This window comes from Mytilus californianus, unplaced genomic scaffold (assembly GCF_021869535.1).
Source record: "Mytilus californianus isolate M0D057914Y unplaced genomic scaffold, xbMytCali1.0.p SCAF_1, whole genome shotgun sequence".
Lineage (NCBI taxonomy): Eukaryota > Metazoa > Mollusca > Bivalvia > Mytilida > Mytilidae > Mytilus > Mytilus californianus.
Genome location: NW_026262581.1, coordinates 101720755 through 101747690, shown reverse-complemented (window position 1 = coordinate 101747690; position 26936 = coordinate 101720755). Strand labels below are relative to the sequence as shown.

General features: G+C 31.9%; 1 protein-coding gene across 1 annotated transcript; it reads right to left on the bottom strand.

Annotated features, from left to right (window-relative positions):
- On the bottom strand, nt 1-26549 carry LOC127727996 (L-threonine ammonia-lyase-like). Its single transcript, XM_052235152.1, has 13 exons — nt 26014-26549; nt 22694-22978; nt 20984-21054; nt 19507-19552; nt 17631-17816; nt 16170-16225; nt 14721-14883; nt 14271-14361; nt 13715-13790; nt 9118-9243; nt 8197-8364; nt 5531-5588; nt 1-3199 (listed from the first exon to the last, which is right to left on the bottom strand). Exons 1-13 carry the CDS (start codon nt 26014-26016, stop codon nt 3095-3097), a joined length of 1434 nt encoding a protein of 477 aa, XP_052091112.1. The 5' UTR covers nt 26017-26549; the 3' UTR covers nt 1-3094.
- Between the last annotated feature and the right edge of the window lie 387 nt (nt 26550-26936).

Below are 26936 nucleotides of genomic sequence, written 5' to 3'. Positions count from 1 at the left end.
ATTTGTAATGAGTATTGTTTTTTCAGTTGCAAATCAATTTTATAACTCATAAATATATAGGTCAGTGTCTATTTTGCAATGTTTCCAAAAAAGAATACTGAATATCCTTCATTCAATTCAAAGTTCCAATGAGTATTGAGGCTGTTGTTTCATCACTATATAAAAAAAAATATGTATAAGTAAAAATGTTTTCACAAATATGAATGGTTAATATAACTGCACAAAACAAAATTAAACAATTAAAAATAAATAAAATAAAACAGTCCATTAAATACAAGTGGTTGGTAATAAACTGAAGATTCTTAAAAAAATATATAGCAAAATGACATAAATTCATATGTAAAACACACAAGTATATATAAATTGTGGTAGCTGAGACATTCAAAAATTTGTTCAACACAAATAAATACTGGCCCTTTATGTTGGTATGCTACAGGAATATTGTCTTACATCAGATTTTAACAAAACTTAATTATATACATAAAAGACAATTTGAATACATTCCTCACCGAATGAAATATAAACAAACCATTGTTGAGACCATTATTTAACCCTGACATTGATGATTAAGTCAACAATTAGACTGCAGCAGTTGGCTTTGTTTTGCAAATATGATTATCGTATAAATAAATAAATGGGGAATGTGTCCTTGGGACACAGATGATGCCCCCGCTTGCATATAACGTTATAAAGGAACATAACTCAAGAACAGTAAAAGTGAAGCTTCCCAAATTTGTACTTGATCTGAGTTTTGTGGTAATAAGCATTGTGTATACGTTTCATAACATTTAGTTGAGGCAAACTCAAGTTAAAGAACGGAAACGAAAAATTCAGCAATTTTTCCATTTGTAAAGGGGCATAACTATAGAACGGTAAAAGTGACGCCACGAAAATTCGAACTTGATCTGTGTTTTGTGATAATTAGCATTGTGCATAAGTTTCACAACATTTGGTTGAGGCAAACTAAAATTAGAGAACGTAAACGAAAAATTCAGCAATTTTTCCATTTGTAGAGGGGCACAACTCTAGAACAGTAAAAGTGATGCAACCAAAATTCAAACTTGGTCTGTGTTTTAAGGTAATAAGCTTTGTGTATAAGTTTCATAACATTTGATTGAGGCAAACTAAAGTTAGAGAATGGAAAATTTTCCATTTGTAAAGGGGCATAACTCTAGAACGGATAAAGTGACGCCACCAAAATTCAAACTTGATCTGTGTTTTGTGGTAATAAGCATTGTGTATAAGTTTCACAACATTTGGTTGAGGCAAACTAAAGTTAGAGAACGGAAACCAATTTTGGGACATACGGACGGCATACAGACGAACAAGGGTAAAACTTAATGCCCCTTCCGCTACGGCGGGGGCATAAAAATACTGCACTAGAGGAATACATGCAGATTTTTTCAATTTGTAGAATAAACTAGTACCTTAAAACCAAAGTATTTTTCAAATGTAAATTTTCTTTACGGTATACATAGATTTGACCTCAGGGTCAGGAGACTAGTCATAAAAACATTTGTAAACATTTTTTTATATCCAGAAAGTTGAAACCTTTGGTTGAACTTTCTCACCAGTATAGTTTCAGGTAAGAACAAAATTTTGTATACTTTTTATGACAACTTAAAAGAGTTCATTAGAAAAAAGAGGGAAGACACCAAGGGGGCAAGCAAAGACCATAAGCATGTGTGGATCCAGGATTTCAATAAAACAAAAGGGGGCCCCTGTCAAGCCAACGTTTGGAGTTACACTTGGAAAAATTCTATGCATTTATCATTAAAGCCCCATCCAAGCCCCCCCCCCCTCTCCCAAAAAAAAAAGATACACTTCTGATAAGTCCATTAAAAACAGATGACACCATTACCAAAAGCAAAAAGATCAAATAAAATCAGTCTGTTTGTATTAATAACAAAACACCACACAGAAAACTAAAGATTGAGTGACCTCAACAAAACCAATGGTATTAGAAACATCATATCAAAAATTTACATGTAGTTTTCTTCTTATGGCCTCTTAGCATTGTAGTATCAATAAAATCATAATTAAGACAAAGTGGGTTCTTTGTTGTCAATAAATCTAATTTTCCAAACAATAATTACTGTTGAGTAATTTTTCATTTTGCTTCTAACATTTCAAAGATTACTATGCTACTGTTTGGCAAACTTTGGACTAAAGTTTCATACACTAAATAGTCTAATATACACTATGGTAATTTATGTACACTTTCTACACAAAATAAAAGTTTAGTACATTCCAAGCTTTGCATTGAAGTAAATGGATACCCTCTACTTGTATAAAACTTTATCAATGCATTTTCTACCAGTTGAATGAATGCAAGATTTTATTAAAAATCAGGTATTCATTCATATAGTCTTTTTTGCTCTGAAAAAAATTACTGTATTTTTTAACCAAAACAAATATTTTCTACAGATCCAACTTTCATACGGTGTCAAATTAAATCCATATGATAATATATTATATATTTTTATCAATTCAACCAAGGATCATTGTGATTGATCTGTCATGGATAATTTCAATAAAAGTTTGAAAAAAAGGGAGAAAATAATTTACCAAGAGAAATAGAATAAAACTGTGTAACTACTACATTTATTACTAGACTGGTAAACTTCTAGTTTTGCAAATCAGTAATGTTGTGCTGTGAAGTACTGATCCTGATAAAACAGCAATGCTGGAATATTGACAATCACACACAGCTACTTATTTTTAAAATACTGAATTAATCATAAACGGTGAAAAAAAACACTATTTTATAACTAAGATAGATAATGTTAATGAATGTTCAGTGCAGCTTACAGTATATAACATCTGTAAACAGTTTAAATTGACAAATCTTTAAACTTGTTTAAACACTCAACTTTAAGTAAAGCCAGCTAAAAAGTTTCTGGTCATAAATGAAAAGCGGTTAATATCAATCTAACAATACAAATGTAAAATATAAACTAATGATCTATGGTAATAAAGAATTCTAAAATTTCAAGAAATAAAACACCAAACAACAATTCATTAAAATGGATGATAACATAAAAACAGATACAGTCATTTGATATTCCTGACTTGCACTTAAAACTAACAAAACCTAAAAATATCTTGGACCCCAAGCCACCTGCTTGTAATTAGCTTTTAATACTGTGTGTATTTCATCTGCATGTTCTTGATCCCTTGTTTCAGCTACAACTTTAACCTGAAATACATATCAGTTGTGATGGTAAATATTCCCTGGAAATGATCTGGTGTAATTTTTTAACACTAAGCTACGAAAAGTTTTGAACAATTTTAGAGATGTATAAATACCCTGCCATGTCCGTACGGTTGCCTATAATTGCAGACATCCAGTTCATTTGAACTTTGGTAGATAGTTATCTCATTGCCAACCATACCACATCTCCTTATTTTTTAAAAGCATTTTATTGGCTTTGTATAGTTAAAGCTTCTATTTGACAATGACTTAATTTTTCAAAAAGACCACATTTACTGTTATAGCTCAAATGATATTTTGTGTAAAAATATGTGAAATATTTTTAATTGAATTGTTTAATTTTCTTTAATCAAGATTAAATTAATTAAGTAATTGCCAATCATACTAAGTACTGGTACTGTAATTAAGTGCAAGACATATTAGCAAAACATTTCAAACTACAAGTGGACAATTTAACACTGACATTACAGCCCATTTAAGAGCTGCATTAACCCCTTCGACCTGTATTTTCTATAGCCCATTTGAGCAAAAACATACCTAATTGAAAAATACTTACCTGGTAAAGTGGAAATAATTGATTTTAAAACATATCAAAGAAAGTTGCAATATAATAAAAGAAGAATGTGTCTGAGGACATAAATGCCCCCGCTCAAGTTTGCTTATAATATGTAAAAAATACTTTTTGGAAGGAAGGACAGATGGATGGATGGACGGACAGACGGAAAGTCAAGGTAACACTTAGCAGCGGGGCATGAAAAAAGTATCAAAAAGGTCAAGAAATACAGACAAGATTAAAAGAATGAAAAGTTCTAGCTGCAATTGTATGATCAATGATGTAGAGGGGATATATCAAAAGCCCATTATCTTATGTACAATCAGTGGAATATAAATTCAAAATTCGTAACTGATTTGAAATATTTGTGTTCAGAAATGGACAGTTGTAATGAGATCATTGGTCTTTTCATGTACAAAGCCTTTAGACCTTTAGTGCTGCAAATTATTGAATATGACAATAGTATGCTGTTTAGAAATTTAAAAATATCATCCCACAATTTATATTATGAATGAGTAGAAAATTGATTAATTTTCTGTCGCTCATAGGGAGTCAGATTCCTACAAACAACCCCTAACAGGGAGTCAGAGAGGGGGTATTTTTGTGAAGGAAATTAGAATCTCTTAAAAAAAACCTGCCCTTTTATATGATGTATCATTTCAAATATTGCATAAGTTCCATAAATCTACAGTTTAAAGGCAAGTAGGGATAATTGATATAAATGTACATTTAACACAAATCTCCATAAATATTATATAAACTGTTATCACAGAGATATGTCTCGCCTATTTGTTATTTTGATAATGCAAATGTAGAAATTAAAATAGCAATAATTTAACATGTAAGTTATGCAAATATTCAAAGTCAATGAACCTTGACTGAAGGTACAGGGCTTAACAATCTCCATGGAAATGAGATGTACCAATGCTAATACAACTGCATACCAAATACCATTGACTTTTCAAAGGTCGTTCCCTTTAAACAAACCTAAACACAAACATTAACTTGTAAATTATGTAAAAGTTTCAAAGTCAATGAACCATAATGAGGGGGTGGGGTTATATAATCTACTTGGAAATGAAACTTGCAAATACCAATACATTTGCATACTAAATATCATTGACTTAACATTAGTGGTTCATCTTAAATGGACCTAATCACAAACTAATACATATGTAAACTAAGCAAAAGTTTCAAAGTCAATAGACCATGACTGAGGGGGCGGGCCAAATATTCTTCATGGAAATGAGATATGCCAATGCTTATACAACTGCATACCAAATATCATTGACCTACCACTAGTGGTTCCCCATAAACTGACCTAATCACAAACTAATACATGTAAACTAAGCAAAGTTTAGAAGTCAATAGACCATGACTAAGGGGGCAGGGCCAAATAATCTGCATGGTAATGAGATGTGCCAATGCTAATACAACTGCATACCAAATATCATTGACCTACCACTAGTGGTTCTTCATAAACTAGACCTAATCACAAACTAATACATTGTTGACGCCGCCACCGCTGGAATCAGCATACCTGTGTCTCACTTTTTGACTCCGTCAAGGCGAGACAAAAATTGAAGATACAAATTCACTGATCTAATCTGAATAGAACATAGCTGTAGCCTGTTACTTAACTTAACATTAACATCATTTGTTGTATTGTCACCATAAATATGACGACGTTTATCATTTCTTTTATAGAGTGGCCAAGGTACCTTGCAACATATTGCAGAATGGAAAAAATAAATAATAATTACCTGTACAGAGAAAACGTCAGATTTTAACCAAGCCCTTTCATGAAACATATCTTTGATGCTGTAAAAAAATAAATACACAAAAAATTTAACAATACTTTTAGATATTTGGATGAAATATTGGCTCTCAATAATGACGACTTCAGTATGTATACTAAAGAAATTTATCCTGTTGAACTTACTTTAAATAAAGCTAATACTAACAATGACCACTGTCCTTTCCTCGATCTTGATATCTATATCATTAACAGGAAGCTTAATACAAAAATTTATGATAAAAGAGATGATTTTTCATTTCCTATCGTTAATTATCCATTTTTAGATGGTGACGTTCCCTTGTCACCATCTTATGGTGTTTATATATCTCAACTTGTACTTAGATTTTAGCGAGATAAATTTATGTATTACTGAAAAATTATTACACCAGGGTTTTCGATATCATAAACTAGTCAAAACATTTACTAAATTTTATCATCGGTTTAAGGACATCATTCGTAAATATAACTCAACATGCAGACATCTTATACGTTCAGGTCCAATCTTTTATGGTAATATTCTTTACAAAGCACAAAAATGTCAGTATTCACCTCAAAAGCTAACAAAACCTTTTAACAGACTTATTAAGAAGTGATATAGTTACGATACTGTTGTCAGGTCATTAAAGATTGCATATTTTGGCTTTAATATTGATTCACTTATAGGGTCTTTGCATCGGAATTAAACATATTTATTCTAAAACCAGTTGTTGGCATGACACGGGTTATGTTCTTCTCATATATTTTATGATGGTATAATACTAAACCCCTAACAGGAGGGATTGTGCCTGATATTCATATGATGAAGACATAATCTTTCAATCAGTTTAATTGAGGTCTGGAGCTGGCATGTCAGTAACTGCTAGTAGTCTGTTGTTATTTATGTATTATTGTCATTTTGTTTATTTTCTTTTGTTTCCTATTCTGACATCGGACTCGAACTTCTCTTAAACTGAGTTGTACTGTGCGTACTGTTGTACGTTTGTTTTTTCTACATTGGCTAAAGGTATAGGGGGAGGGTTGAGATCTCAAAAAACATGTTTAACCCCGCCGCATTTTTGCGCCTGTCCCAAGTCAGGAGCCTCTGGCCTTTGTTAGTCTTGTATAATTTGGAGTTTAGTATGACGTCCATTATCACTGAACTAGTATACATATTTGTTTATGGGCCAGCTGAAGGACGCCTCCGGATGCAGGAGTTTCTCGCTGCATTGAAGACCCATTGGTGGCCTTCGGCTGTTGTCTGCTCTATGGTCGGGTTGTTGTCTCTTTGACACTTTCCCCATTTCCATTCTCAATTTTACATTACTAAATCAGCATTCAGCCAAAACAATTGATAACATTTAGCTTTGGTACAATGATTTACTACATTTCACTATCTGACAAACACCAGTTTTTGATCATCTTAAAGATGTCTACAATAAAAGAACAGCTAACAGTTAGTAAAACGACCTTTTCGTTTAAATGAAATACATTGATATACAAAAGAGAAGGTACAATATTGGGCTAAATTGGCTCTTAAATCAGCTGTATTTCAAGCTCTCTCTTATTTGCAGAATCAATTGTTCAATACATGTACTAAAATAAAACTTGCAGTCTTTATTTAAAAGATAACCCTTTTCTAGCTTAAAAAGCCTTAAACTGACAATAATCTGAGGGAGTTGGAACCTCAGTCTCCCATTATTTTTGTGCAATTTTCACATTTCTTGATCAGCGTACAAATGTGAGAAAAATATTTCACCTCACTAGTGAAATATCTGTTCTCGGCAACTGATTGGTTGAAATTTAATTATGACGTCAAATTTTCTTGGTTTCTTCTGATTTTCCTATTGTGACGTCATGAAAAAAGGCGACCATGCCTGATGACGTCACATATAAAGAACACATCTTTCAGCAAATCTATGAAAAGGAAGGATAAAAATCATTAGAGAAACAGATTCCACCACTATAACTCGTGTATAACGATATTTCTCCACTCTCAACAATTAAATTTTAATTATTTAAAAAGCTCGGCAAGCCTCGCGCTTCAAATATTAAAATTTAACTGTTTCGAGTGGAGAAATATCGTAACACACTTGTTACAATTGTAGAATCTATATTTCTCTTAATTTTTGCGCAATTTTCATATTTCTTGATCGGTGTGAGAAAAATATTTCTCCTCACTAGTGAAATATCTGTTCTCGGCAAATTATTGGTCGAAATTTAATTATGACGTTTATTTTTCTTGGTTTCTTCTGAATTTCCTATTGTGACGTCATGAAAAAAGGCGACCATGCCTGATGACGTCACATGTAAAGAACACAACTTTCTGCAAATCTTTGAAAAGGAAGGATAAAAATCATTAGAGAAACAGATTCCACCACTATAACTCGTGTTTTACCATATTTCTCCACTCTCAACAGTTAAATTTTAAATATTTAAAAAGCTCGGCAAGCCTCACGCTTTAAATATTAAAATTTAACTGTCTCGAGTGGAGAAATATCGTAACACACTTGCAGTGGTGAAATCTATATTTCTAAGTAATTTCTAAACTCATCAACTGGGAATTACTCATACTGGGTTTAGGAAGTGTCTATAACCCATAATGATGGTAATCCATCATCACATAGCATCAAACTTTTACACACTAACACATACCTAGCACCATTATGGGACAGTAACTTGGCAAGTTCAGCAATGCCTCCAGGTCTGTCACTAACAGTTACAACAAATCTCACTAATCTACCATCCACTGCTAAACCTCTCTCTATGGCACGACCTAGAATTGTCGTATCTATATTACCTCCACAAAGGGCTATTACAACTCTAAAATTAAACAGACTCATTGTGAAAGTGCATGTAATATTTTACACTGGATGTTTAGTAACCTTCAATGATTGAATTCAAGAAAGATGTTATTTTATTTTAGGCCTTACATCCTAGCATCAATCTATCAATTTTGTCCAGTATATTGTAAACATATTTTGTGGCAACCATTTTTCTTTGTTTTGTTTGTCACAGAAAGTAAGCATTGCATTATTTTTCATGGTTTCACAATGTATATATTCTATTTTGAGCACAGTTTTTAAGGATAGTTTGACTCAAGAGGAGCAAAAGTGAAACCAATCATGGGTAGACAACTCCAATTTACATGAGGTAAAATCAGTATTGTGATGAGGAAAATCAGTATTGTGTATTCTGTTAATCAAATCAAACTTTGTATTTGTGGACATTGATCCAAATCAACTGTTTTATTTTAGCTGGTGTTCTTGTTTTTATTTTTGGAATTTTGAAACAGATATTACTACAAGTCAATTGTTGCAACTGAATTGGACTACATAAATAATAGTAGTAGGTATACCTTGGATTAATTAATACTTTATTATTTTAATATCAATTCTATGAAACTGTCAAAATTCTTTGGTCACAGTATGTCACAGATTTCAATGAAACTCTGTTCATTACCTTATAATGACCAAAGAAAATTTAAAAAAGTGTTAAAAAGATTTTCATAGCAATGGTTGCCATGGAAATCTAATCCCTGGTTACAGAAGTCATCATTTTACTAATATTACTCACTTTTTATTTTTGAGTTCTGGTAATAAGCCCTCTATAACAGCAGCTAATCCAACAGCACCAGCTCCTTCTATTACTGACTTCTCTACTTCTATAAGCCTAAGTATAGCTAAGGCTATAGACTCTTCCCTGAAAACAGATGGCATTCATTGTCAAATATAAGCCTAAGTATAGCTAAGGCTATAGACTCTTCCCTGAAAACAGATGGCATTCATTGTCAAATATAAGCCTAAGTATAGCTAAGGCTATAGACTCTTCCCTGAAAACAGATAGCATTCAATGTTAATTTTAAGTCAACTAACTAATACATCAAAGCATAACATAAGAACCAAAAATATTAAATAGTACAACAGACCATATCGTTCACCAAAAAAATAACTCCTCCATGAAAATAGACATACAAACGAAGACAACCAACAACAAACAACACATGGCCTGGATGAAGCATACATATGAAAATGTGTTGAAGGCTGTACTTTGACCTATGATTGTTTACTTTTTACACATTGTGACTTGGATGGATAGTTGTCTCATTGGCACTCATACCACATCTTCTTTATATTTGTATATGATTTACTTTCAAAATTTTTATTTATCAAATATATTTTTATATTTTCATATGAATTCTGCTGTAAAAATACATAAGAATATTTTTTTAAATATTGGGGTAACCCATTTGATATACAAGCTGTTGAAATTACCAGCATGATATGCCAATAATACAAAGAATATAAAGAGAAAATCATAAAAAATTATTTTTACATTATCAGGCTTTTCTAATTTATTAGTTTACAGAATTTAAAAAAAAATTGATATACAATTCAAAAATGAATGACAAATCAATTGGTGCAAGGAAGGTCCTAGCAAGTTTCAAGCTATATTCTGTGAAAAAATAATTTGTAGCAGAAAAAGTTAAAATTTTTGGAGACATCATTGATGTCTAAAGTGATGTTGTTATTAGCTAAAACTAACACTATTGTGCCACACTATATAAATAGCTTAAGCTTGTTTTTGTCATTTTGTTAATTTTTTGCAAATGTCCAAGTGTATTCAATTGATAGGAAATAAATCTGACGAACTTTTTTGGCCACCCTAAAAATCACCAATTGGCATAATAAATGTACTACAAATGAAATAAAATGCTCCGCAGGGCGCAGCTTGATACGACCGCAGAGGTCGAACCCTGAACAGTTGGGGGAAGTATGGACACAACATTCAAGCTTGATACAGCTTTGGATTTGGATTGTGATTAAATATTTGACACAGCATAGGTTTCTAACACAGATTGAATGTGGTCTAAGAACTTAAAAATTTTAAATTGGACATTCACCTATTATGGTCCAATATCCAAAATCTAAATACATGGTTAGATTCAGCATATCAAAGAACCCCAAGAATTCAATTTTTGATGAAATCAAACAAAGTTTAATTTTGGACCCTTTTGACCTCAATGTGGACAAAGTTGATAACGGGGCCCAAAAATCAAAAATCTAAATACATGGTTAGATTCAGCATATCAAAGAACCCCATATATTCAATTTTTGTTGAAATCAAACAAAGTTTAATTTTGGACCCCGATTTGGACCAACTTGAAAACTGGGCCCATAATCAAAAATCTAAATACATGTTTAGATTCAGCATATCAAAGAACCCTAAGAATTCAATTTTTGTTAAAATCAAACTAAGTTTAATTTTGGACCCTTTGGACCTTAATGTAGACCAATTTGAAAACGGAACCAAAAATTAAGAATCTAAATACACGGTTAGATTCGGCATATCAAAGAATCCCAATAATTCAATTTTTGATGAAATCAAACAAAGTTTAATTTTGGACCATTTTGACCTCAATGTGGACAAAGTTGATAACGGGGCCCAAAAATCAAAAATCTAAATACATGGTTAGATTCAGCATATCAAAGAACCCCATATATTCAATTTTTGTTGAAATCAAACAAAGTTTAATTTTGGACCCCGATTTGGACCAACTTGAAAACTGGGCCCATAATCAAAAATCTAAATACATGTTTAGATTCAGCATATCAAAGAACCCTAAGAATTCAATTTTTGTTAAAATCAAACTAAGTTAAATTTTGGACCCTTTGGACCTTAATGTAGACTAATTTGAAAACGGAACCAAAATTTAAGAATCTAAATACGCAGTTAGATTCGGCATATCAAAGAACCCCAATAATTCAATTTTTGATGAAATCAAACAAAGTTTAATTTTGGACCCTTTGGACCTCAATGTGGACCAATTTAAAAACGGTGCCCAAAATCCAAAAACTAAATACACGGTTAGATTCAGCATATTAAAGAACCCCATGAAATCAAGAATAAAACCCCATTGAAATTGGTCAAGAAATAAGCAATTTATAGGAAGTATCTTCTTTTGCACAATCCTGTGCTATTAAAGATTTCTTGCTATTGCGCAATACTGTACAATTGACAATTTCTTGCTATTGCGCAATATTGTGCTATTGGATATTTCTTGCTATTGCGCAATACTGTGCAATTGAAGATTTCTTGCTATTGCGCAATACTGTGCAATTGAAGATTTCTTGCTATTGTGCAATACTGTGCAATTGAAAATTTCTTGCTATTGCACAATACTTATTATATAATAATTTACACATCCTGTTTGGTGTGTATCTCCTACCATATCATTATTATTTGATTTTAAATATAAATCAGAAATAACCAACTTAAAATGGAAAATTTTAAAAGAAACAAAAAAGGAAAAAAAGAAAAAAAAGGAAAAAAAAATAAATCCCCCCCCCCAAAATTTTTTGAACCCCCATTATGATTCATCACCCCCAAACTCAATCCCAGCCTTCCCTTTGTGGTATGGTACCTTGCAGTACAATTTCAGAGAGATCCATACACTTGAACACAAGTTATTGTCTGGAAACTAGAAAAAAATGTGTTTTTTGGCCCCTTTTTGGCCCCAAATTCGTAAACGTTTAGGGCAATTACCCCCAAACTCAAACCCAGCTTTCCCTTTGTGATATGGAACCTTGTAGTACAATTTCAGAAAGATCCATACACTTACACACAAGTTATTGTCATGAAACTAGAAAAATGCTTGTTTTTTGCCCCTTTTTTGGCCCCTAATTCCTAAAATTTGGAGGCAATTACCCCCAAAATCAATCCCAGCATTCCCTGTGTGATATGAAACCTTGTGGTACAATGTCAGAGAGATCCATACACTAACACGCAAGTTATGTCTGGAAGTTACAAAAATGCTTATTTTTGGCCCCTTTTTGGCCCCTAATTCCTTTACTGTTATTACCATAACCCCCAAAATCAATCCCAACCTTCCTTTTGTGGTATTGAACCTTGTGGTAAAATTTCATAAAGATCCATTCACTTAAACTAAAGTTAGAGTGCGAAAACCAATGTGTCTTCGGACGACGCCAGACGACGCCGGACGACGACGACGACGACGACGCCGGACGACGACGACGCCAACGTCATACCAATATACGACCACAAAAAATTTTTTGCGGCCGTATAAAAAGTTACTGCCTGCTTTAAATCATCAGTCAATTTCCGGATGATTATGTGTTTACAATTGTTGATTTAGATATACTTCTATAAAGGGATTGAACAAACAAGTTTTCTTCTTTTCTAAATAAAACAATTATCTGCACAACTTTTGTCATGCTTGTAGGGTATTGTCCTTATTTTTACAAATCAAATATTAAAAATTACTAATCGATTGTAAAATTTGTCCCAGTTATCTCAGAGTTGATACAATAATGAACCTATATATTTTAATCGATGATGATGGGGATATTTTTGTAGCATATTTTTTCACATGTATTTATTTGTTCATAGAAATAAGCCTCATTGTTGGTATCTCTTTAAAATTCATCCTCATACTTTTCGGATATAAATTCTACATATTGTGCACAATCTAGTCTAACCAAAGAATTATTTGAATCTGGAATAATTTTGAACTCTGGAAAATTGATAAGAAATGTATGATGAAAACTAACCCAATTTAGGAGGGTTAGCTGTGCGTGCATGGCTAAGGGGGTTAGTTAGTTCATACTGAAATATTAGTGAAAGTAATCTGAACCTTAACCATGCACGCATGGCTAACCCACCTTAGTTTTGTTAGTTTTCATTACACACTTCTAATCAATTTTCCAGAATTCAAAATTATTCCAGATTCAAATAATTCCTTGTTTCTACATCTAACCCATTTTTACTAGTTTACAAACATGCTTGCATGCAATACAACTCTGTAATTTTATTTCACCGTTCCTAGTAAGTTTCTTTAACTATGTACCAAATGCAATGCTATAAGAATGTATCAAGTATGATGCTATAAAAAATTTACCTAGTGTAATGCTATAAGAATGTACCTAGTGTAATGCTATAAGAATGTGCCTGGTGAACTGCAACAAGTAAATCAGATTTTGATCTAAGTGATAGAGTATAGTATATAGAATTTGGCACATTAATAAAGTGTGATCTTGCAGATGACGACCAGGCAAGACCACATAAATGATCCCATGTGAGGTTATGTCCAGTGATACCAAATGTTTCTTTTATGTCTGGTAAACTTTGATACAGATTTAGAAAACTGACTTACTTGACTACAACCATCTTATCAGTGAAATCTTTAGCTGTCTCTAATGCATTTACTCCTACTACTGGCACAGCAAGACCTAATAAAGTAAATGAAACATTCAAACAAAATACACACTTAAGCACACACTTGGTAATTTCTGGATATTCATTTATATATCTTAAACAACAAAATATTTTGAAAAGGATGATCCAGAATTTTTTAATTGGGATTGGAACAATACATGGGTAATGAGATTCTGAACAGTTTTCACAAAATAACTTCACTGATTTGTTTCAAAAATTATATGGGTGGTAGGTCTAAAAAAAAAGTTCTTTTAACCTGAATACCCTAAATTGTCCCTGGAATAGCCCTGACAATTTTAATACTTCAAACTCAAACTCAAGATTTCTTCTTTGTTAAACTTCTATTGATAAAAAAAAAATGTTTTAAATTTGAGGGGTAATCTAAGATGGATGACTGTTCCATATAAAAAAAATGTCCAAGTATCTCTTAGGCACTGTGTTCCCACTACACACAGATGTAATTTTTTGATGACTTGTGACACAACTGTTCTTACCATCAGCCAAAGTGGATAAGGACTCTGTATAAACAGCCTTTCCAGCTTTCAGCGATGCAGAAAAACTTGGACAATTCTCAGACTCTACTCCCTGAAAATAAATTTTCCTTTCATAACATACATTTAGCTTGTAAAGTGACAATATACAATCTAGAAATATTCTGTTTAAAGGAAAAATTTATACAGGAATGTTTTTAATTGTTCAAGTTTGTTAACCTGCATCTTTTTAAGCACTGTAATTAAAAATATGACTTTTTTATTTAAATATTTATGTCTTTGCCTAATCTAATATCCAATTCTTTATGTCATACAGAAATGATAACAATACCAGTACTATAGTTATGAGTAAAAAATAATTTGACCTAAACTATAATCTTTTGTTTAACCTCTTACTGTGTTTTAAAAAGCATTCAGTCTTGACAGAAATGACATCTACATTGACTTACTTACAATAACTTGGACATCTGGTTTTAAATTTTTTATAGCTAAGGCTGTCCCTGCCAGCAGCCCACCACCACCAACAGGTATAATACAGGCATCTAAATCTGGTACTTGTTCTAATATTTCCAATCCCATAGTTCCCTGTCCTGCTATAATATGTGGATGGTCATACCTACAATAAATGGTTATTGTTTTATATTAATTATACAACAGACTGAGTAACATGTTCATTACATAAAATATAAAACCTCAGAGTTCAAAATGAAATGGAATCTCATGGTTTTAGATTAGATTGGTGTTAGTCATCAGTAAATTTGTAATTAATTGAGAAAATGACAGGTAAAACTAAAGTTAAGCTAACAAATTGACAATAGAATTAAAAATGTTAATGACTAATATTCAGAGTACTGCATACACATTGACCAGGCATGTCTTGTATATGTTGTAAACATAATTAATCTGATCCATGTCATTAGTTCAGGACATCCTGTTGCTATGACTATATATGTACAATACATATATGATATCAAAGTCACACAGACAACATGCAAAATGCCCCCAAAATACAGTCAAATCTGCTATAAAGGTCACCTCTATTGAGCAAAAAACCTGCCTTGTCAGTCTCTTGTGTGCGATTTTGTCCCATGTACATTTACTCCATATCCCTTCATTTTCTATCTATTTTTAATCTGATGTAGTAATACCTATACATTTTGAACCTCAATTCAAAGGTCCGTTCTTATGATCCTGGGGTTTACCTTTATATACAGGTTTGACTGTAAGTTAAAGTTACATGAAGTTAGCATAAGCTAAATATCCAGAACCTGAAACCCTGTACTACTTTACCTGCACCAAAATGTCAAATCCCCTTCAGAAAACCACTTTTTGTCAAGCCTGCGATAACTATGTCCCGAAAGCGAGACATAGCAATCCTAGATTCCATCTGCGGTGTTGGCGGCGTCAACATTTAGGTTCAGTCTGTGGTTAAAGATTTTCAGTCATCAATAACTTTGTCAAATCTTCATGGAATTTTATGAAATTTGGACATAAGCTTAGTTATGACCAAAATACAGTATTCAGAGCAAACTTTTGAAAATGTATTTTTTTTATTTTCAGTATTTTTCTGATAAATGGACTTAGTTTTTTTACAGTTAACATATACAGACAGTCTGGGATTAATCTTTTTGACATGATAAATTTGTAAACCTTCATGGATTGTTATGAACCTTGGATAGAAGCTAATCTTTAAGACCATGAAATAGCATCTAAAGAAAAAGTTTGATTTTTGTTTTAAATTCTGTATTTTACTGATAATTGCACTCGCTTAGTCTTAACTCTCCCTATCCAGATAATACTGGGACCATAGAATTTCAATTTGTCACTGCATATTTTTCCAGCTGTCTTCAATTGAAAAACATTTTTTTTTAGATTTTAATCATATTTTGGTATCAATCTTACCCATTTATATACATCTTCCCATTTTCTTTTCCCATCTTCATTGCAAACTCTCTTGACTGAAAGAAAATATAGTTTTTAATATTTTGTATTTAGCTGTCTGAAGATATCTTAAACTTAACAAAGAATGAGATCATGGTTTACTAAAAGTAACTTACTGAATATGAACAGTCATTTTGAAAGTGAAAACATTCTATTGCAGCTAGTCACTAATCTTTTATCAAGGGAGATAATTCAGTAATTGACTTATCATGTTAAAATTAGCTGGAAAGTCATTAATACTTTTTAAAACACTTTTTTAAGACCTCAAATTAGAATACTAAATATCTATATAAGGTTAAAGTGATGATTTTGGCCATATTGACTTATTTGTAGATCTTGTATTTCAGATCATTTTTGCAATATACAGATTCTGTTAATTTATTATAGTTTTAAAGACAATTCACAATAGCAAAAATAGCAAAATATTTTTTTTAATTTGTTGGTTGATGGTGTTATTTTTTTAGAAAAAACCCTGTTAATTGGTCAGAAAAAAAATATCTCCCAAGACATAAATATGTATAAAATTACTGTGTACTTAAGCTTTATTACAATAATTATGTTCTAATTTTTTGTCATTATTCCTTAAATTTTGTTGCAAAAAAAATGTGTTGGCTGTTTTAAACATACAATGCATGTCATTGTCATTTAAGAAAGGGGTGGGGGATATGTGCATTTACAAATAGGAAATAGATGGTCATTTCACTATGAATGAAAAAAAATTAAAAAAATAGCCATACATTGATTTAAATCAATTTTCACTAATCACAGTGAATAATGAGCTTTAAAAAGGAAAGCATGTGAATAAAAATTGCAAATACATTGCACAAAAAAAACCCACTTTACCACCTAGGAAGTAGACCTGTCAAATGTGAAAAACAGGGATATTGGTTTGTCCATTTTGCCAGGTAAACCAGCTTTAAATATCCAAATAGCAGTAACTTTTTCATACAACCTATGATACAAGAAAATTCCAAATTGTGTGGTAATCTTCATTTACTTCTTACTTTACATTTTTCCTGTTTGGATGGGTCCATTTCATATGTGAGGATGGAACAACTTATCACAATATGGTTCAAAATAAAATCTTACAGATTTACGACAACAATGTGTTTTAATTTCTGTTTATTTTTAAAATAAAATAATTTACATAATTTGAGGTAAATGCTACTATGTAGATATTTTTATTAATATTTCAGGGGTAATGAATTTGGTAGAGTTGGGCGAGAATAAAAAAAAGCATGAAATTTCAAGTTTTCTCCTAAAAATTAGAAATAAAATTCAGCTGATCTGAACACCAAAAAAAAAAAAACCTCCCATAAGAAAAAAAATGTCATTGAAAATTGTAATTATGGTAACAATTTGAACCTCACTGTTTCAATAATATACCATCCAAGTGAAATCAGTGCCATATTATTGTAATACCTCAAATATACTTTTGCCATGTATAATGACTTCAGCACCATAGGTTCTACAATTTTGAACTTTCATCAATGGAGCTATTTTTGGCATAACAACTGTTACTGGGATGCCGAGGTCAACTCCGTGGTAACATAAAGCTAAGGCATGGTTCCCTGCACTGGCTGCTATCACACCAACTTTCTTTTGTTCCTAAAAGAATCACAAATTTTGTTTAGTTTAAAGGGGCATTAGCTGCCATTTAGACAAAAAAATAAAAATACGACTTTTTTCTTTCAAACAGTTATAAAAGCGGACTAATGAAACAATATTTTGCTATTAGCAGTCAGTTTGGTTCAATTTTGACAAAATAAGATAAAAAAACATAGCAATTGTACATGTATTATTCACTGGCAAGTCAATAATTCAACCTAATTTGAATCCTTATTCACGTAACCCTAACTTCACCTTTAGCTGCAGATGGGTTACACATGCCCTAAACATGTTAATTTTATTAAAATGAAAAGAGTGTCAACTTTGAAAAGTGAAACAAGGGAGCCACCATAAAAAAAACATTTCCTTGATTGATTCGGCCAAGCAATATCATTCATATACAGGTAAACCCATAATTTACATTTTTTAAATGTATGGCATAAAATCAAACGGACCTGGATAAATTGTAATTACACAACTCCATATGTTTCTCAGTCTATTTATTTTGATAGTTATGTTCATATCGGGTCGAATGACTATTGGCAGTCTTCAGTGGTAATCTCGATTGCATCTAGTCTAAAATATGCACGAAATGCTGATACATTATAACGAGTCCATGCATTGTTAATTGTTTCTTTTAGACTTGTGACTTGTTGTAATTTGGATCTACATTTTAGTATGTTATGAATCAAATATGAGAATTTAAGTCAAATCGGTGATCATGAATTTGACAGCTAATGCCCCTTTTAGAGATTTTTTTATTGTTGAAATATAAGACATAGTGTGGATTATTAGAAAAAGTAGTTTCAGATGTAATACATGTAATATAAACTTTGTAAAAGTGTATAAAAATGTATGTAAAGATTCTTACTTAATGTTGTCTATAAATACCCTAAATGAATGAAAGATTTTTTTTTTCATTTATTGTTTTAAGTGTGTCTATCATACTGAATTCTATGTACTATAGCTTGTACATGGAATTTTATTCAACTACATTTTGTACTTTGATTGACATAGGATGATAGGAACTATATGAATTGAATGCTTCTTTTTGTAATTTAATTGGGGTGTAAAAGCATTGACAGAAACACTTCATACTAAAAATGTGTGCACTATCAACAGTTTTACAACCTTATAAAATGACAAAAAGAAGCATTCAATTCTTATTATAAAACTTTCATCCTACAACCATGAAATAATGTGTCATATTAATTTTTTCTCCTATGTAATGTTGTGATGTTGTCATGGGAAGCATATGCTGTCATGAATGTTGCCAAAGATTGTTGTCTGCCAATAATAATTACAGATTCTTGAGAAAAATAGATATAATGTAATAATATGCAAATGAATTTGTTTAAAATTTTAAATGATCAGCTTCACATATTTTATTTAAGACCAAATAATTATGCATGAAAAGTTAGAGGTAGATGATCAAAACGGTGTTTTAAACTTTCTGCAAGTAATCTACACATCTATGGTTTTATTATATGCCATTCAGAATTCTGTCCCATCTTAAATCCAGAGTGATGAAACAGAGCCATAGGTGGACATATAAAAAATGGTTTATGGAATATTGCATATTGCAGCGAAAGATAGTGATCTTGTTCTATGACTAATTGTTACATAAACATTGTTTGTTTAGGTTCCTGTACTAAATATAACTAGAGATTATTTAAAATTAATCACTTACTGGTGTTAAAGATAACAAGGCATATCTAGCACCCCTTTCTTTGAAACTGTAACAAATAAAAAATGTAGGAGAAACAATGTTATGTCATAAATCTTTTCTAATTTCCAAAAATAACATATATTACTTAATTTTAGAAATCTTAATCTATACACACAAACACCTTATCATAATAATCCTATTAACTATATGAAAACACTGATATTAAAGATATAATATAAAATCTCAATGATCCTGATTCATGATATGATAATTGCAAAAAAATATATCTTTTCTCTAAACATTGTAGGTTATCAATAAAAAAAAAAAAGAAATAAAGGGCTATGTAGGGGTTAAAAATATGTAAACCTTAGATCCTTAGATCTAGGTGTTTATAATTTAGTGTCAGGGTCTTTCATACATTTATTTTTTTATTAAAAGTCCAATTAATGATCAGGTCAAAATGGTCAGTGTGTTTGAATATTAAATGAATAATACATAAAAAAAATGTTATTGTATGTTACATGTAGGTTTGTGTTATAAAGGATCCACTACTAATGAAAGAAGGAGCACCAATAGAAAATAAGGCAGGAATATTCAGATCCTTCAACCAGACAAAAACAGGGGTGGGGGCTTCTTACTTGTGCTAAATTCTATATTTTAACATAACTTTGGTAGGAATTTACCATGGGAAATAAAAGATTATGCAAGGCCTCTTAAAAGTACATGGCTGGATTTTCACCTGCTACTCTGCTCCAAATGTGGCTACTTCAAATGTTTTGATACCTGTATGCAGTAAAAGGGCAGCCAGCCACTCACTTTGACCACTTGAAACTGTGCCTCAAAATCTAATGAATGCCCTATTATGTACTTTTTTGTAGGTAAATAAGTCAGAATTTCAAGTTCTATCATAAAACAAAACATAATAATCAAAATGTCATGTAACCACCAATGTTTAAGTAGTTTTGTCCTTGCAAACAATCACACTTTGTAAATCTTTACTAAATATAAGACTAAAATCAAAATCTTATTTGGTCTTTTATTTTATAATAGGGAAACCACTAAGAAGTCGCCCAATTGATAAATCTTCTGCAGTGGAATAGAAAAAAATCCAATCAGGTGGATGTATACTGAAACAAAAAAAACTAACGCTTTGATTGCTTTTAACTATCTTGGTGTCACGATATTTGTTTCATTTAATTACAAGATGTTATTTTTATATTTATTGTACATAATTTATACTGCTACCTGTGTTTTGGTTATTCCATTTTACCTGTCTGATCCTTTCAAAATTTGCATCAGAATTACATTTGTTGGGGGTCTTTTGGATATGAATATGACTTAAAGAAGTCTGGTAAAAGGCCTGCAAATTACAAGTCTTGTCCTAAGTAAATGTATTTAAAAATAGACAAATGTATAAATTCAATGAATTTATATCACATAAATAACAGTACAAATAAACCAATGAATATGTTACACATTTATAATTCTAAGTGCCTACCTTCCAGTAAATTGTAGGAATTCTTTTTTAAAATATATGTCCATTCCCAGTTGATCTGACAGTCTGGATTTCTGTGAAAGAAAAACAATACCATATATACAGTATTAGGTCAATGTCAGGAAAATATCAACTTTTTGTATGAGGCTTAGAAACTGAAGAAGGGCGAGTAGTTTACCAAGCCCTTCAACTGTTTTGTGCCCAAATATAAAAATGTTGATATTTTTCAACATAAACCTAATATTGTTTTTATACTGCTGCTGAAAATGGCTACAATTATCGTTATGCAAATGTTAAAACAAAAAGAAAAAGTATTTCCATCCAAAATGAACCCCAAATTGTGAAGAAAAGTAACTTGACATGAAATCCACATTGCACACAATATCCCTTTGTTACTATGGAGTGTTGCACACAATATCCCTTTGTTTCTATGGAGTGTTGCACACAATATCCCTTTGTTACTATGGAGCGTTGCACACAATATCCCTTTGTTACTATGGAGCGTTGAGATCTCACAAAACATGTGTAACCCTGCCGCATTTTCGCGCCTGTCCCAAGTCAGGAACCTCTGGCCTTTGTTAGTCTTTGTATGTTTTTTAATTTTTTTCAGAGATAGTGTGACATCCATTTTGCGCTGAACTACATTGTAGTATACATTTTTTTTTATGGGCCAGCTGAAGCCTGCCTCCGGGTGTGGGATTTTCTCGCTGTGTTGAAGACCCATCATTGATGGCCTTGGGCTGTTTTTTTGCTCTTTGGTCGGTTTGTTGTGTATTTGACACATTCCCCATTTCCATTCTCAATTTTAGATAAAGACGACAGGAAGTGTTCTAGCTGCAGTATAAAGAACCTTTAATTGTAATAGACAAAAGCAAATTATGGTCCTAACTACATATAGCTTTATTAAATGATATGTATCCTGTAAAACTTAAACATCAGTAGTTGAATGTAATATTATGTCAACCACATTTTTCTAGTGCTCCACAAATCTAAATTTGAGTTATTTCCTCAACTTTTATTCTTTTGAATCGACAGGGTCTCATGAATATTTTGCATTTAGTGATTCCCTGTAGATGTCTTTTCTGGCTCTATTGTGTTTCAAGGTGCAAGTCTCATTGATATATACCCCACATCTCATTATTTTTCATAGAAGGTCTGAAGTTGACAAATGATGAAGAGCCTGAGGTTGTCTGGAGTTCTAGATTATAGAAATATGGACTCCTCCCATCTGGCAGTAAAAACCATGCTAAAGAGTGTGTCTGTTTGGCTGTGCAGAAGGTTAAAATATGAAGCCCAACTTATTTTAAAGGGTATGTTAAATCCAATGCCTCAGAGCTGTTAAATATCATCAGTCCTATCAGACCTTTATGGCTAAATCTGATGAGGATTGATGGACATTTAGAGTATTTCATAATGTACTTAACTGAGAAATATATTGTATCAGCTGCAAGGTCTGGCAAATTCCTACACAGATTTCAACACCTTTGCTGGTTTTGAGATCACACTTAAACTAATCTTGGGCAAATATTCTTCATTTTTTTTTTCAACTGTACTACACTTGAACTTATTCTAACTTTTTCATCTAAATGTGCTCTTTTCAACCTATCTAATATAAAAACTTTACTTTTTTGTACATATTTTATCATTCATGAATATACTATCACTAAGCTAACTATATAATAAATATGTGTTCTCATTTCTACAGCCACTTACAGAACATGGTGTGTGAAAAATTCCAGTTTTAATTTTGTAAGCAGCAGCACTAACATCTTGGAACTGGACTTTCTTAGGGTTTTCTGGGTCACAGAAAATGTCTATCAATGTTTCTGGTTTTACAGGACTACTACTGGAGCTTATTTCTGCATTCACGGAGGATTCTCCATGTTTTGAATTTCTTGCTTTTTTATTGGGAGGGGATTCTTTCAGTGTCTTTGCCTGTCCACTTCCAACCCCAGTCAGCAATCTTCCTGATCCAGAGGTTCGCTTATGTCCTGTGCTCTAATTACCGGTACAAAAAATAATTATATGTAAAAATTATGGTTTGCGTTAATTTTCATACTTAAAAAAGCTGAGTAGTAACTTTTTAAAATGTTACAGGTGCATGTACATATATCAAAAATTTTTAAATTAGACATTTATGATATTCAATTCTGGATTCCTGATTAAGGCATATAGTTTATGCGTGAAATTTATAAGCATTGTGTACAATATTCTATCAATTATGTAATAATAACACCATTCTGCTTATCCATATAATCATCAAAATTTTTTCTCAGAGCGCATATCAAATCATTAATATTTTAATTATATTTTTTTAAATGTGATTGATTGATTGGGTTTTAATGCCACTTTCAGCACTACTGTGCTATTTTGTGGAGGTCAGCTTATATTGGTGGAGGAAGCCGGAGTGCCCAGAGCGAACCACCAACCTTCAGTAGGAAAACTGACAATCCTAGTCAAATAAGATTAGAGTCAAGCCCACCTACAACGGTCGGAATTTGAACTTACAACCTCAGTGTTGACAGGCTAGTGTTACAGTAGTTTGACTTAGACACTCTGCCACCAAGCCCTTTTTTAAATGTGAATAAAAACGAGTTTTGGGATAATGTTTATGAGAGAGCAACCAAAGGATATGCAGTCACAGGAAATTCTTGGTTTGCAATTACTAAATTGCTTAAAGAAACCTTAATCTAGACCTACTAATTTGTAAATACATGAGACAAAATTTAAAATGTTGCTAAAAGGGTCTTAAAACAAGATCTTATAAAATACTGGAACATTATTAAAGTTTTATCAGATTATGAGGACCACTGTAAACTCAAAATATATTTTCCATTTCAATCAATTTTTGAATTTTTTAATTATTTTAACATAAATAACAGAGATAAGGCCGAAAAGTGCTCATTTTTTGTTTGATTCAGATGAAGCAATCAAAGTCTCCGCATAGAAAAAGGTCAATATAAAATAAATGGAGAATGTGTCTATGGGCCACAGATGCCCCCACTTGTAAATATGCATGAGTCAAATTCCACATACATTGTACAGATGCAGGATTCACATAGTTAAGACCGTTTTGTTATTATAAGCACAAGTTTCATAACATTTGGTTGAGGCAAACTAAAGTTAGAGAAGGGAAACGACAGATTTAGCAATTTTTCCATTTATAAAGGGGCATAACTCAAGATCCTTGAAAGTGACGCCACCCAATTTCAAACTTGATCTGTGTTTTGTGTTAATAAGCATTGTGTATAAGTTTCATAAGAACGGAAACAAAAACTTCAGCAATTATTATGTTTATAAAGGGGCATAACTCATGAACGGTAAAAGTCACGCCACCCAATTTTTAACTTGATCTGTGTTTTGTGGTAATAAGCATTGTGTTTAAGTTTCATTACATTTGGTATGAAAACTAAAGTTAGAGAACGGAAACGAAAAATTCAGCAATTTTTATGTTTATAAAAGGGAATAACTCATGAAACGGTAAAAGTGACGCCACCACATTTCAAACTTGATCTGTGTTTTGTGGTAATAAGCATTTTGTATAAGTTTTATAACATTTGGTTGAGGCAAACTAAAGTTAAAGAACCTAAACCAATTTTGGGGACGTACGGACGGGAAGGACGGGATGGACAAAGGTAACACTTAATGCTAAAACAAATACAGAAACCAATTAGTTCAATCCCTCACGCCATATTGTGAATGCGGAGAAGAAGAAAAAACAGAACACTATTTGATATACTGTCCGAGATACCACCAAGAAAGAGAGGACTTAAAAAGACAACTGGAAATAGTTAACATTCCACTGGACATTCAATCACTACTTTCACCATCAAAGAGAGAAAAATATGAAAAAAATGCACAAATTATAAGGGAATATATATCTAAATCAGGGCGTTTTCAAGAACTAGCAAGTCCTGATACCCGATCCTGCGCCTAAACTAACTTTTCAAAGTACTACATGAGAAATTACCAGGAGAAATGGTGCACCGTATGAGGAATATTCTGTACAATATTCGAGAGACAAGTCGTGTCAATTTTTGACCTTAGGATCAGGATCAGGATCAGGAATGCCCCCTCCACTACGGCTGGGGCATTAAAAAAATGATGAGCATGGAAAATTAGTTATTATACTCAAATCAAAGAGAATTTGTAAATTATGTTACTATAACTCAGTAGAGGATAAGGTGCATTTTCTGTTTACCCGTCCTCAGTCCAGTATTTACCCGTCCTCAGTCCAGTATTTACCCGTCCTCAGTCCAGTATTTACCCGTCCTCAGTCCAGTATACACCCGTCCTCAGTCCAATATACACCCGTCCTCAGTCCAGTATGCACCCGTCCTCAGTCCAGTATTTACCCATGGTCACCCATATGACATGCATGCAGAAAACTTTTCTTAAGATTTTTGGAAAATAACCTAGCTTGAAAAAATTTAGTGAAATAAATTTATTAGTATGGATTATTTCCAATGAAGACAATTTTATGTGCTTTCTATACAAATGTGTAGCTATCTTTGAAAGAATCAATTCAGTTATCATGGTTATATTTTTCAAAAAATAAGAGATAATATGCCTTTTTTTCCATTTTCAGTTATAAGTTCAACCAGCTAAAGTTGTATGGAAAATTTTACCAAAATTTATGACATACATATAGCCAATGTTAAAATACTGCACCTTGACCTTAATAACATGGGACAAGTGAACTGACTATTCCCCCCCCCCCCCCCCTTTTAATTATGTTTATGTTAATGTTCTGATCAATCATTTTCAATCAGTATGAAGTTATGATAGTTATGAGAATGGGTGAATGCACCTTGTTAAACATGTATGACCATCTGTTTTTGTAATGATATATATGCCGGTCTTTGGGTCCTATGATATATTATAGTGATTATCATTATAGGTTTTATTAAGTTAATTATAAAGAACTTGAATTTGTCCTTGGTCATGTTGGTGATGCAATTTTTGGGGGCATAAAATTTGTGTTGTTTCTTTTTTAAAACCTTCTACAATCTATATTAAATAGTTTTACTTACCATATTCAGTCACACCTTTTTTTTCCCAAACTCCTTTACTTTTTGTTAAAAATTCTTCACTGTCTCTAGCGTGAAACTACAGTGACCTTCACACCTGTTTTTGATACTACGGTATACCAATTAACCAACGAGAAACTAAATACTGTGATTAACGAGAACGTAGTTTTATTTGATATTTGGTTTAGTCTTGCTTACAGTAATGTAAAAAATGCAAAATATTCGCTTTAGGAAAGTATATAGTTACTATATGTATGAAGCAATTTAAACTATGGATACTGAAAAATTATATTATACCGGCTTACCGTACACAGATTAGGGGGTGTGTGTAAATTGACCAATCAAATGCTTTCTTTATCATGTGCCTTGTTTGTCAACAAATAAATTTTTTTTTTCAATAAACAAATCGCATTTTATTCTCCGTATAAAAATAACAAACAATAATTTTCAAGTGTAATGTGTTACTTATAAAATTATTATTACTACAGCACCTATCCGCAGCCAGTTCTAACTGGTGGTCATTCCACTCAAACTAGCCATATACCGGTTCAGTTCAGTTCAGTTTCCTCCATTAATTGTGGAGCACTACCCATAGGGTATAATTGTAGCAACTATATACACCTTAGAACATAAGGAAACATTTAATTATGTACAGATGACTGAATTTAGGCAATAGTAATTACTAAATAATTAATATTATAACTAATTCATAGGATTGTCATCATAAAATTTTAAAAATAATATTCATAATGTGCTGAAGTGTAAGAATAAGTTAAGTAAGAACTGGATATATTTACAAATAAGAATTTAGAATTTAAGTGGTCTTAAATTAAACTTTCTTATAATTGTTAGTTAAAGGTGCTATACGTACATCAGAATTTATAATGAGAAGGTTATTTTATAAGACTTATGTAAAAGGGTTGGGG